Source organism: Phalacrocorax aristotelis, chromosome 5, assembly GCF_949628215.1.
Source record: "Phalacrocorax aristotelis chromosome 5, bGulAri2.1, whole genome shotgun sequence".
Classification (NCBI taxonomy): Eukaryota; Metazoa; Chordata; class Aves; order Suliformes; family Phalacrocoracidae; genus Phalacrocorax; species Phalacrocorax aristotelis.
Window position 1 is genome coordinate 2,330,678 of NC_134280.1, and position 12,496 is coordinate 2,343,173.

A 12,496-nucleotide genomic window follows, 5' to 3' on the forward strand; every position below is an offset into this window, starting at 1 on the left:
TTTATAATGAGATTAGAAAGCAATTGAACCCCAGGTTACATTGAACCTTATGTAGGAGCAGAATGAACTATTGTAAGGAAAATTCATTTATTAAGTGTTTTAAATATACTGCTTTTAAAAGGGATGCTAGGCATCTGTTTTGCTTCAGAGTGCACCCTAAGAGTAGGTGGACAAAGCCACCACCTCTTCTATATGCTCTGCGATGTTTTCTTAACAATGTAAAAATCTTATTTTAATCTACATTTTGGGTTTTTTTTTCCTTACAAGATAGATATTGCTTATTAAACAAATGAAATAAAATGAAGGTCTCCTGTCTCTGTTCTCTTTACAGTATAAATACAAATTAGGTTATGAACAAGACAAGGGAAAACTTGTAGGCTTCCGCAGCCTTCAGGATGATCCCAAACTTGTCCATTATATGCAAGTGGCTAAGATGCAGTCTGATCGTGAATACAAGAAAGCTTACGAAGCGAGCAAGACGCATTACCAAACGCCTTCTGATACACTCAGCATCGTGGCAGCTAAGGAAGCACAAGATCGTGTGACCAACACTAACTACAAACGACTAATTCACCAGTATATGCTCCTACCGGACGCGATGAGTTTAGAACTGTACAGAAACATGAATCAGATACAAAGTGATGTGAGTTTCTGTTTTTCTTCTGCCATTCACAGCCGTGACTTCTCTTCCTGGTTTTTCATTATGGCTCTGTTTTGGGGAACAACAGAATTACCTTGCATGAGCCATTTGAAAATTATAAACTTGCCTTTTGTGTTCTATTTGGCAGAATGAGTACAAGCAGGATTACAATGAGTACTTCAAGGGTATCGGTTGGAGTCCTGCGGGTTCTCTGGATGTGGAGAAATCTAAGAAAGCCACAGAAATTGCAAGTGATCAGAAATACCGCCAGCATCCCAGCATGTTCCCCTTTACAAAACAGAATGATGCCATGGACATGGTCCTTGCAAAGCAGAATGCAAATATAATGAACAAAGTGAGTATTTATAAGGAAAATTAGACAGACATTCACATATAATCCATTTCAATAAACAGTCTGTAAGTCTCTGTCACCACCTGTATGTAACAGCGTTTCCTTGGGAGGAACAACTGTCACTTACAGGTTCCTCTTTTTACATTTTTTTTCTTCTCAGTTACTGACAAATAGCATTGGTTAAATAAATCTGTTCTCATTTTTCTCATTGCTACCTCTTCAACCTCTATTCTTCTCATTCTTGTACAGAAATTATTGGCCCTGAAAATCTTGATAGTTGGCCTTCATTAGGAGCAAGTCTGCATCCTAATTGGGCTGGTTCTGGATTAGGTCATTACATAGTAAAATAAATCTAAGCCAGCACCTTCATCTTTTTACCCATCCACATCCAAAGTGTGCAAACGGAAAGGTGAAAGCCACCCATTGTCATTTATATTAACACATGTGATGTTACTTTTTTCAATAGCATGCTTATACTCAAGCGTGGGAGAAGGATAAAATTCAGGTACATGTGATGCCAGATACACCAGATATTCTACAGGCAAAACAGAACAAGGCGAACTACAGTCAGGTAGAGTTTTTTTAATGCTTCCAATTACATTTTAAATTAATATCTACTTTCTTCAAATGTAAAGGTGCCTCCCATTTCAAAAAAAGTAATTAATTTGTATAAGTTAGAAGAAACAGAATGGGGACTTAGAATAGAGCCAAGAATTTTTATGTGAGTAATGTTCTTAGGGTAGCAATATGTCCCACCTTCAGGCTAGCAAAGCAACAGCCTAAATCACATTATAATGTATGGAAAATACAAGTCTATTTTTGAAATCTAGACGTGCATAGTCCGTATTCTATGCTTACCACAGAAATCAATCATGTTGAAAATTCCTTATTATAAAATTACAAGTTCATTGTGTATATTTTAAAATATATGCAAGAAGAAATACATGCAGTGATTCTAACTTTTCTGTCAGCTTTCAAATATGAGAAAGTGACAGTTGTGCCAGTAGAAAATACTTAGGTTTTGCTTTGCGGGATTGCTCGGCAGCAAATGTTTGACTTGCACGTGCTGGTACTTAAAATCAAGTGTGCACAAACTGAATTGACTACTAAATGACTACACTACAGCCTTATCAATTAAAATTTTGTTAAGCCAATCGAAAAGTTTTCAGTTATGCCAGTTGTATATATTTCAAATTCCCCAGATGTGGTTCAAATGCCCAAGATAAGCTATAGCAGGAAGCTGCTACAGTAAAGAAAAACTATTTAATCACTAGCCTGAGACTTGGAAGATAGCGTTCCTTGTTTATCAGTTTCCCATTTCTCAGTCCCCATTCCAGTAGCCCTTCTCTCGCAGCTGAAGCCTATGAGTTGACCAGAATTTGGTATCATTAGCATACCTAAATAGAAGGCGGCACACATATTACTAACACTTCTAAATTAATATTTCTTTCAATTTTAGAAACTGTACAAGCTTGGCTGGGAGGAAATGATAAAGAAAGGCTATGACCTCACACCTGAAGCCATTTCAGTGAAAGCTGCCAAAGCTTCAAGGGACATTGCAAGTGATGTAAGCATCGTTTCTAATTCAACGTGACATGTGCTTTATCTAGTTGCTGTAACCTAGAGAGCCGCACTAGATCCAGACGCACCTCTCTGCGAAGGTGTGGCTTGGAGTAAAAAGCAAGATTGCTGATGAAATTCTTTCCTGATCTGTTCCTCTCAGTGAAGAAAACAATTTAAGAAGGGTTGCTCTGGCATCTTGACAATTCCAAAGACTGTGGTCCATCCATGAAGTGGCTAGTCATACAAAGTTAGGAGTGTCTGCTCTTTTGGGTGTTACATTTTCAGAGCAGCAGCAAATTTGATCCAGTTAGCTGATCCCAGTGCCTATACTGAGAAATCCTCTTTACAACTCTGAAATAGACGTGGTGACACGTGTACTGCTGTTTTCATCACTTGGTATGAATATATCTCCTGCATTTATGGAAAAGATTTTATTAATCATCAGGAAATGTTTCCAGTGCTTAAGCACCTGCATTTTTCATTGCTGATTATTTCATTCATCAAAATATTTTGGCCTGTCAGCCTTTGGGAGCCCTGAACAACATCACTGTATGAATCAGATGGCACAGGAGAGCATTCTTATAGCCACGCACTCTTGCTCTCCAGCGACTCTGTTCATTCCCAGGGGGAGCTTTCACTGACACCAAGTGATGCACAAGAATCAAGGGGCTACTAAACCTTTACATGAGGTGCCTTAGCACGTTGCTCATTTCATTGGTAATAAGAAACATTGAACTGAGTGAATATATTTATATTTTGCTTATATATTTTACCATTGCCTGTTTCTTACTGTAATTTCAATAATGTGACTTTTATAATTTTAGTACAAGTACAAAGAAGGTTACCGCAAGCAGCAGGGACATCACATTGGATTCCGCAGCCTACAGGATGATCCCAAGATGTTGTGGTCTATGCAAGTAGCTAAGATGCAGAGTGAGAGGGAGTACAAGAAAGATTTTGAAAAGTGGAAGACAAAGTTTAACATGCCCGTGGATATGTTAGGCTTCCTTCTGGCTAAGAAGTGCCAGGAATTGGTTAGTGATATAGACTACAAGCAGATGCCACACCGCTGGACTTGTCTGCCAGACCAGAATGACGTCACCCAGGCAAAGAGGGTCTATGAGCTACAGAGTGATGTAAGCTTCCTCTGGATTTAATTCTTCTTTTTTTTTTTGTTATAAGTTATTTACTGCTTAAGGAAAAGTGTCTTTAATAAATCTCTTTTGATGTCAGTAGAGGTCTGACTGAAGCTAAAATACCAGTTAGTCTTTTAATATGGTTTAATAAATGAACAGGGAAATAATCTAGTATGCTTTTGATTTTTTTTTTTCCTTAACAGAACCTGTATAAGTCAGATCTACAATGGCTTAGAGGCCTTGGATGGAGTCCTCTGGGGTCTTTGGAATCTGAAAAGAACAAGAAAGCTTCTGAAATATTGAGTGAAAAGAAGTACCGGCAGCACCCAGATACTATTAAGTTCACAAGTATCCCAGATGCCATGGATATCGTTTTAGCAAAATCTAATGCTAAGAACAGAAGCGATGTAAGTTGCCTCTAGAGACAGAACATGTGATTCAATAACTGGATACATTAGTATATATTTGTTAAAAAGGCCTCCATATCAGAACATGTTCTTAAAATATACAGATATCAGATGTTTACTATCAGTGCCTTACTGCTCAGCTGTCAAGAAGTACTACACCTTTTTCAGAAGATGAAGGTCTTTAGTGCTGCATAACTTACTCAGCAATGACTGCAAATAAGACACTTCACTACATAGTATGTAAATGTATTGTCATAATGCCGTTTCCTTGACATTTCATGAATGTAAAGGAGAAAAAAGGTAGTATTTCAGCAAGAAGTTGTTGTATTTTTTTATTTTAATATCTTGGGTTGTTTACATCACTCATGCTTGCATAGTATGTCTTTGCTTTGCTATTGTAGAGAAAAGGTAACCTGAATTTACTTCTGTGCATGTGAGCCTTTTATCAAACAAGGCATTTTTGTTTGTGTCACTTTTCAGATACTGTATAGAGAAGCCTGGGACAAAGACAAGACTCAGGTTCACATCATGCCTGATACTCCTGAAATTTTGCTGGCTAAATCCAACTTAATTAACACAAGTGATGTAAGTGTGTCTCTTCAATGTTTCTTTTATGGAATTTGGAATTACGCGTTGTGGCTTTGGTTTAAAATGGAGTAGAGTCATTCTGCAATTCTAACAGCTGTAAGCACACCTGTGATCTTTTTCTGTGAAAATTGTTCCGCACTGGGAAGCCCAAATGGAATTGCTAAAAATATCAAGTGGAAGTGGAGTTGCTAGAATATAAAAAACACCAAGAAAATATTCAACACAAGTTAGGAGTTTTCTCTTCCATACTTACTGATCATATTAACATTGTAGATCCGTGTTCAGTACTTTCACTCTTGTTAAAATGTCTGATTATACTGACTTGCCTCTTAGGATTACATTGCGTTGTGTAATTCCTGCTTATAATGGGACAGTGATAGGTTAGCAGTTGGACTCGATGATCTTAAGGGTCTTTTCCAACCTTAACAATTCTATGATTCTATGAAATCTAGACTACATGCAATGGTAAAGAAATGTTAGCAGCTCTATCATAAGAACTCAAGAAGACAAAAATAATCGCAATTGAAACTGGGTGTAGAGAATCATGGCGTTGTATTATTCACCTCTGTAGAAGACTCTGTGAATCATTGAGATTAATATGTTTAGTAAAAGAAAATCTGGATCTCAAATGAGTTAACCACAAAACGTACATATAGTAATTCTTAAATATTTTGTATCATCAGTTACAAAATACACATTCTTAAAAGCAAGTTATGAAATTTAATTTGATACATGAAACTGGAATCTCATACTTTACTTTCAATAATTGGGGAGGAAAGTTGTAATATTGAAAATCTCTGTTTTATTTGCAATAATTATTTTGAATCCTTCTCCAACAGAAACACTACAAGTTAGGATATGAAGAGCTGAAAAAGAAAGGCTACGATCTTCCTCCTGACGCTATACCCCTCAAGTCAGCCAAGGCTTCCAGAGACATAGCTAGTGAAGTAAGTCTTATAGACTGGAAAGAATAGTGGGGCAAAGAGCTGATACACATTTTTGGATAAAGATGGTTTTTATTTAAAAGGAGGAGAGGTCTAAAATTTTAACACTATTATATTGCTGCCCTCCCCAGATTCTATAATTCTTAGTGGTGAAAAGTTAATTAAATTTAAATCAGTAATTTATATTAAGATAGTAAATAACTGTTAAAAAGTCAGTCAATACCTTCGCAACATGCAATTAAAAAAATCAAATATCCTGGAAAAATATTGCAAAAAATTACAATATATTAAATGCATAAGCTTTAACAACTATATCAGTAACAGAGAAATGCAAATTGCAGCTACAAAAAAAAGGTGATAATTCTTATTTTTGCGTTCAATTAGTACCAGTACAAAACAGCCTACCGAAAGCAGCTTGGGCACCACATAGGGGCTCGTAACATAGAGGATGATCCAAAGATGCTGTGGTCGATGCATGTAGCCAAGATCCAGAGTGACAGGGAGTACAAGAAAGCCTTTGAGAAGACCAAGACCCACTTCAGTAGCCCGGTGGACATGCTGGGAATTGTGTTGGCCAAGAAATGTCAGGAGCTGGTCAGCGACATCGATTACCGCCACAGCCTGCATCGGTGGACCTGCCTGCCAGACCAGAACGATGTTGTCCAAGCGCGGAAAGTGTACGACCTTCAGAGTGACGTAAGTTCTTCTTTCCTGGCTGTGTGAAAACCAGAAGTGTCCCTTGTGTTCTGTTCCTTTGTTGGAGAAAGTCCAGGTGGGCAGCACTAATCTGGGTGGATTCTTTGAGAATGAGTCTGTTTACTGTCTTGCTGAGAGTCGATGTTGTGACTGGGCAGGGATGAATTTTGTGTGGGGTCGTACTTTATGGTCACAGAGGGTCCTGTCTTGCCTTGATCATATAGCAGGGAGGGTCGCTGCAGGTGTCTTGTGTTCTGTATGTCAGGGGAAGGGCAACAGAGACAGCTGTTTTCTTTTGGAGGACCAACAGTGGGCAAAGGCAAGCCATGTGTGCAGTGGCAAACGGTATGAAGAGCGTTAGGTGATGAGGTGTGAGGCTCCTCCCGTGCCCGTGCCAGCTGTAGATTGTGAAATGGGGCGGGCCGCCTCTGGGGAGAGTAAGAAGGTGGTTGGGAGGGTTTGTGGCTCGCTTGGCAGCAGCTTGTGCTGTTGTAGGCCTGGGGAGCCAGGCTGTAGGAGCTGAGCTTAATGAGAGACCGTTTTGTGGTGTCTGGTGGGTTGACCCCGGGGAATGTGATTTGTTAGTCAGAGCTTCCGTTGGTAGGCGGAGTGGTTGCATGGAGTAAGGTTGTTGCTGAGCTGCTTTGTGTGCCCGGCTGCCCTTTCAGAACGTGTACAAGTCCGACCTTCTGTGGCTGAGGGGCATTGGCTGGTCTCCAAGTGGTTCACTGGACGATGAGAAGAACAAGAGGGCGAGCCTGATCCTGAGTGAAAAGAAGTACCGCCAGCACCCGGACACCATCCCGTTCACGAGCATTCCTGACTCGATGCCCATGGTCCTGGCAAAGCACAACTCTGAAATTATGAACCAAGTGAGTTCTCCTTGTGTGTACAAGCTGGAGGAAACGAGTGCATTTCTGAGGACTGTGGGCCCTCTCCTTCCCGCGCCTGGGTTTTGCAGGGAGGGAGATGGATCCTGTTGCCTGGGTGATTTGTGTTCCTTATTTTTGATGAAATTCTGTTTTGTGTGGTTGGAGCAGTGATTGAGTGTGGTGTGGAAAAGAAGAGGGTGAAGCATTAGATAATTTTGGGATAAGTAACCTTGGTTCTGAGTCAGTGCAAAGCCGGGTCTCGTTGCTTCAGTTTGTTGAGCTGGTTTGCTCTTTGAGTTTGTTGGCCGTGCTTGCATGATGTGATTTCATGTGGTACTGTTTTTTGCAGCGGTCATACACATCAGCGTGGGAGAAGGATAAGACCAGCGTTCACATTATGCCGGATACACCTGGTATTTTGTTAGCGCAGCAGAACAAAGTGAACTTCAGTGAGGTGGGTGTTTGAGCTGGTGTTTGGTGTCCGTCCCTGGCTAGCGGTGGTGTGGGAAGGAGTGTTGTTTGAGGGGAATGCTTGTTTTTCTTTCAGAAACTGTACAAGCTTGCGATGGAGGAAGACAAGAAGAAGGGCTACGACATGCGGGCAGATGCCATTCCTATCAAGTCTGCTAAAGCTTCCAGAGACATTGCAAGCGATGTAAGTACGCAGGGGCCCTCGGCAGCACACCCTGTCGACAGTTTCCAGGTGCTTGAAGTTGAAGCCCAGGGTTTGCAACCTTAGACGAGCGGAGGCAGCCCAGCACTTGCCTGTCGTTACCATTCAGTCAGTCCCTGAACGTGTTGGCTCTGGAGGTTCCAACCTTTAAGCTGTCCCTGCACACTATGGGTGTGCAGCGTTGTGAGGGCTTTGTAGGTGGTGTGGAGAAGGTACGAGTGGTAGCTGTGTGACGGACATAATGCAAAGCAGCGTTCCTCCTGGACTTGTGGCAGCATCTCCTCGTGCAACAGACTGGAGTTTTGAGGTGGATGCTGTGCTCCGCACTGTCAGCGTGCACTGCCCTGGTGTTGTGGGTACACAGCTGAGACGGGCATTTGGAAAGGAAACCCAGACCAAGTTTTGAGTTACAACTGGGGCATTTATTGTTTCTGTCTGCAGTGGCAGCATGTCCAATCACTGTAGGTCGGTTATTACAGTGCCCTCAAGTATCTTTTAAAGTTTTACCTCTGCAGCAGCTGCATTCACTCTCTCATGTGAGTGCCGTAGTTCAGGTTCATTGCCTTACTGCAACGGGATGAGCTCAGTCTCTCCACATTCTTACTTGACATTTCAGTAAGAGACAAGGGACAGAACTTTCATGTTTCCCCTTGTCACTTCCCAAGATTGGTGGCTGTAGGCTGGCAGCCGAAGTCACACACAGTACTGGTAGCATAAGACTCCTGAGCAGTGTGGAGGAGAGCCTGCTGCAGTGGAGTGTGCTGCCTGCTGTGGGCTGTGTGGGCGGGTGCAGTCAGAGCTGTGTGGGATGAAGCCCAGATTGCCAGCTGGAGGATTCTGTTGGTTTTCCCTGAGTTTTGCACCCCAGCTGCTGAGCTGGGGGATGCTTTGGTTGTGTGTTGACCCTGCCTTCCTGCCTGCATTGCTCCTGGTTCCTGAATTAGCTGGGGATGGAGTTGCCATCTGGGCCTCCACGTCCCTCCTGTGGTGACCCAGTATAGGCACGGGGTGTGATGGTCGTGTAGGATTCAGTAGGGATATGGTGCGAATAGACACCTGCTCCTGTGGTGATCTTGCCAGGCTCCATTAGCAAAGCGCTTGCTCACAGGCGCTGCTATGGAATAGAGTCAGAATGGAGAACATCTGGCCTGAAACTTACTGAGCTTCTTTAACCCTGCAGTACAAATACAAGGAAGGCTATCGGAAGCAGCTTGGGCACCACATAGGGGCTCGTAACATAGAGGATGATCCAAAGATGCTGTGGTCGATGCACGTAGCCAAGATCCAGAGTGACAGGGAGTACAAGAAAGCCTTTGAGAAGACCAAGACCCACTTCAGTAGCCCGGTGGACATGCTGGGAATCGTGTTGGCCAAGAAATGTCAGGAGCTGGTCAGCGACATCGATTACCGCCACAGCCTGCATCGGTGGACCTGCCTGCCAGACCAGAATGATGTTGTCCAAGCGCGGAAAGTGTACGACCTTCAGAGTGACGTAAGTTCTTCTTTCCTGGCTGTGTGAAAACCAGAAGTGTCCCTTGTGTTCTGTTCCTTTGTTGGAGAAAGTCCAGGTGGGCAGCATTAATCTGGGATGATTCTGTGAGTCTGTGTTGTGTCTGTGTTATCTTGCTGAACCATAAATGTAATGACAGAATATAGAATCATAGGGTGGTTTGATTGCAAGGGAATTGAAGGATCATCTAGTGCCAAACCCCTGCCATGTCAGGGGTACATTACACTGGATTGAGATGCTCAAAGCCTCATGTTACCTCTTCTGAAACACTCCATCACACGGGCATGTGCAACTTAGCTGGGCGACCATTACAGTGACTCACCACCCACACAGTAAAGGAATTCTTCGTAATATCTTATATAAATGTACCCTCTTTCACTTTAAGACGATTCCCTTGTGATAGTATTTAAAAGAAGTTTTCAAATTCAGCCTTTCTAATACAGGACATTTGAATTTTCTATCTTACAGTTCAAGAGAGATTTTAGAATTGAAGCATTCTTTTTGCTAAGTTTTGGTACAGAGTAGCCAGGGATGAAGTATTTATGGGGTCATACTCTATGGTCACAGAGGGTCCTGTCTTGCCTTGATCATATAGCGGGGAGGATCACTGCAGGTGTCTTGTGTTCTGTGTGTCAGGGGAAGGGCAACAGAGACAGCTGTTTTCTTTTGGAGGACCAACAGTGGGCAAAGGCAAGCCATGTGTGCAGTGGCAAACGGTATGAAGAGCGTTAGGTGATGAGGTGTGAGGCTCCTCCCGTGCCCGTGCCAGCTGTAGATTGTGAAATGGGGCGGGCCGCCTCTGGGGAGAGTAAGAAGGTGGTTGGGAGGGTTTGTGGCTCGCTTGGCAGCAGCTTGTGCTGTTGTAGGCCTGGGGAGCCAGGCTGTAGGAGCTGAGCTTAATGAGAGACCGTTTTGTGGTGTCTGGTGGGTTGACCCCGGGGAATGTGATTTGTTAGTCAGAGCTTCCGTTGGTAGGCGGAGTGGTTGCATGGAGTAAGGTTGTTGCTGAGCTGCTTTGTGTGCCCGGCTGCCCTTTCAGAACGTGTACAAGTCCGACCTTCTGTGGCTGAGGGGCATTGGCTGGTCCCCAAGTGGTTCGCTGGACGATGAGAAGAACAAGAGGGCGAGCCTGATCCTGAGTGAAAAGAAGTACCGCCAGCACCCGGACACCATCCCGTTCACGAGCATTCCTGACTCGATGCCCATGGTCCTGGCAAAGCACAACTCTGAAATTATGAACCAAGTGAGTTCTCCTTGTGTGTACAAGCTGGAGGAAACGAGTGCATTTCTGAGGACTGTGGGCCCTCTCCTTCCCGCGCCTGGGTTTTGCAGGGAGGGAGATGGATCCTGTTGCCTGGGTGATTTGTGTTCCTTATTTTTGATGAAATTCTGTTTTGTGTGGTTGGAGCAGTGATTGAGTGTGGTGTGAAAAAGAAGAGGGTGAAGCGTTAGATAATTTTGGGATAAGTAACCTTGGTTCTGAGTCAGTGCAAAGCCGGGTCTCGTTGCTTCAGTTTGTTGAGCTGGTTTGCTCTTTGAGTTTGTTGGCCGTGCTTGCATGATGTGATTTCATGTGGTACTGTTTTTTGCAGCGGTCATACACATCAGCGTGGGAGAAGGATAAGACCAGCGTTCACATTATGCCGGATACACCTGGTATTTTGTTAGCGCAGCAGAACAAAGTGAACTTCAGTGAGGTGGGTGTTTGAGCTGGTGTTTGGTGTCCGTCCCTGGCTAGCGGTGGTGTGGGAAGGAGTGTTGTTTGAGGGGAATGCTTGTTTTTCTTTCAGAAACTGTACAAGCTTGCGATGGAGGAAGACAAGAAGAAGGGCTACGACATGCGGGCAGATGCCATTCCTATCAAGTCTGCTAAAGCTTCCAGAGACATTGCAAGCGATGTAAGTACGCAGGGGCCCTCGGCAGCACACCCTGTCGACAGTTTCCAGGTGCTTGAAGTTGAAGCCCAGGGTTTGCAACCTTATACCCTGCCTTCCTGCCTGCATTGCTCCTGGTTCCTGAATTAGCTGGGGATGGAGTTGCCATCTGGGCCTCCACGTCCCTCCTGTGGTGACCCAGTATAGGCACGGGGTGTGATGGTCGTGTAGGATTCAGTAGGGATATGGTGCGAATAGACACCTGCTCCTGTGGTGATCTTGCCAGGCTCCATTAGCAAAGCGCTTGCTCACAGGCGCTGCTATGGAATAGAGTCAGAATGGAGAACATCTGGCCTGAAACTTACTGAGCTTCTTTAACCCTGCAGTACAAATACAAGGAAGGCTATCGGAAGCAGCTTGGGCACCACATAGGGGCTCGTAACATAGAGGATGATCCAAAGATGCTGTGGTCGATGCACGTAGCCAGGATCCAGAGTGACAGGGAGTACAAGAAAGCCTTTGAGAAGACCAAGACCCACTTCAGTAGCCCGGTGGACATGCTGGGAATCGTGTTGGCCAAGAAATGTCAGGAGCTGGTCAGCGACATCGATTACCGCCACAGCCTGCATCGGTGGACCTGCCTGCCAGACCAGAATGATGTTGTCCAAGCGCGGAAAGTGTACGACCTTCAGAGTGACGTAAGTTCTTCTTTCCTGGCTGTGTGAAAACCAGAAGTGTCCCTTGTGTTCTGTTCCTTTGTTGGAGAAAGTCCAGGTGGGCAGCACTAATCTGGGTGGATTCTTTGAGAATGAGTCTGTTTACTGTCTTGCTGAGAGTCGATGTTGTGACTGGGCAGGGATGAATTTTGTGTGGGGTCGTACTTTATGGTCACAGAGGGTCCTGTCTTGCCTTGATCATATAGCAGGGAGGGTCGCTGCAGGTGTCTTGTGTTCTGTGTGTCAGGGGAAGGGCAACAGAGACAGCTGTTTTCTTTTGGAGGACCAACAGTGGGCAAAGGCAAGCCATGTGTGCAGTGGCAAACGGTATGAAGAGCGTTAGGTGATGAGGTGTGAGGCTCCTCCCGTGCCCGTGCCAGCTGTAGATTGTGAAATGGGGCGGGCCGCCTCTGGGGAGAGTAAGAAGGTGGTTGGGAGGGTTTGTGGCTCGCTTGGCAGCAGCTTGTGCTGTTGTAGGCCTGGGGAGCCAGGCTGTAGGAGCTGAGCTTAATGAGAGACCGTTTT

The 12,496-nt window shown here is 44.2% G+C and overlaps 1 protein-coding gene across 1 annotated transcript in view; it reads left to right on the forward strand.

Annotated features, from left to right (window-relative positions):
* The window catches only part of NEB (nebulin), a 141,204-nt gene that overhangs the window by 46,771 nt on the left and 81,937 nt on the right, over nt 1–12,496 (forward strand). The window contains exons 39-55 of the mRNA XM_075092737.1: nt 332–643; nt 789–995; nt 1,459–1,563; nt 2,452–2,559; nt 3,380–3,691; nt 3,895–4,098; nt 4,579–4,683; nt 5,526–5,633; nt 6,015–6,326; nt 6,995–7,198; nt 7,548–7,652; nt 7,746–7,853; nt 9,052–9,363; nt 10,421–10,624; nt 10,974–11,078; nt 11,172–11,279; nt 11,642–11,953. Coding sequence (XP_074948838.1) covers nt 332–643; nt 789–995; nt 1,459–1,563; nt 2,452–2,559; nt 3,380–3,691; nt 3,895–4,098; nt 4,579–4,683; nt 5,526–5,633; nt 6,015–6,326; nt 6,995–7,198; nt 7,548–7,652; nt 7,746–7,853; nt 9,052–9,363; nt 10,421–10,624; nt 10,974–11,078; nt 11,172–11,279; nt 11,642–11,953 — 3,231 coding nt within the window. The remainder of the gene's footprint in view (nt 1–331; nt 644–788; nt 996–1,458; nt 1,564–2,451; nt 2,560–3,379; nt 3,692–3,894; nt 4,099–4,578; nt 4,684–5,525; nt 5,634–6,014; nt 6,327–6,994; nt 7,199–7,547; nt 7,653–7,745; nt 7,854–9,051; nt 9,364–10,420; nt 10,625–10,973; nt 11,079–11,171; nt 11,280–11,641; nt 11,954–12,496) is intronic.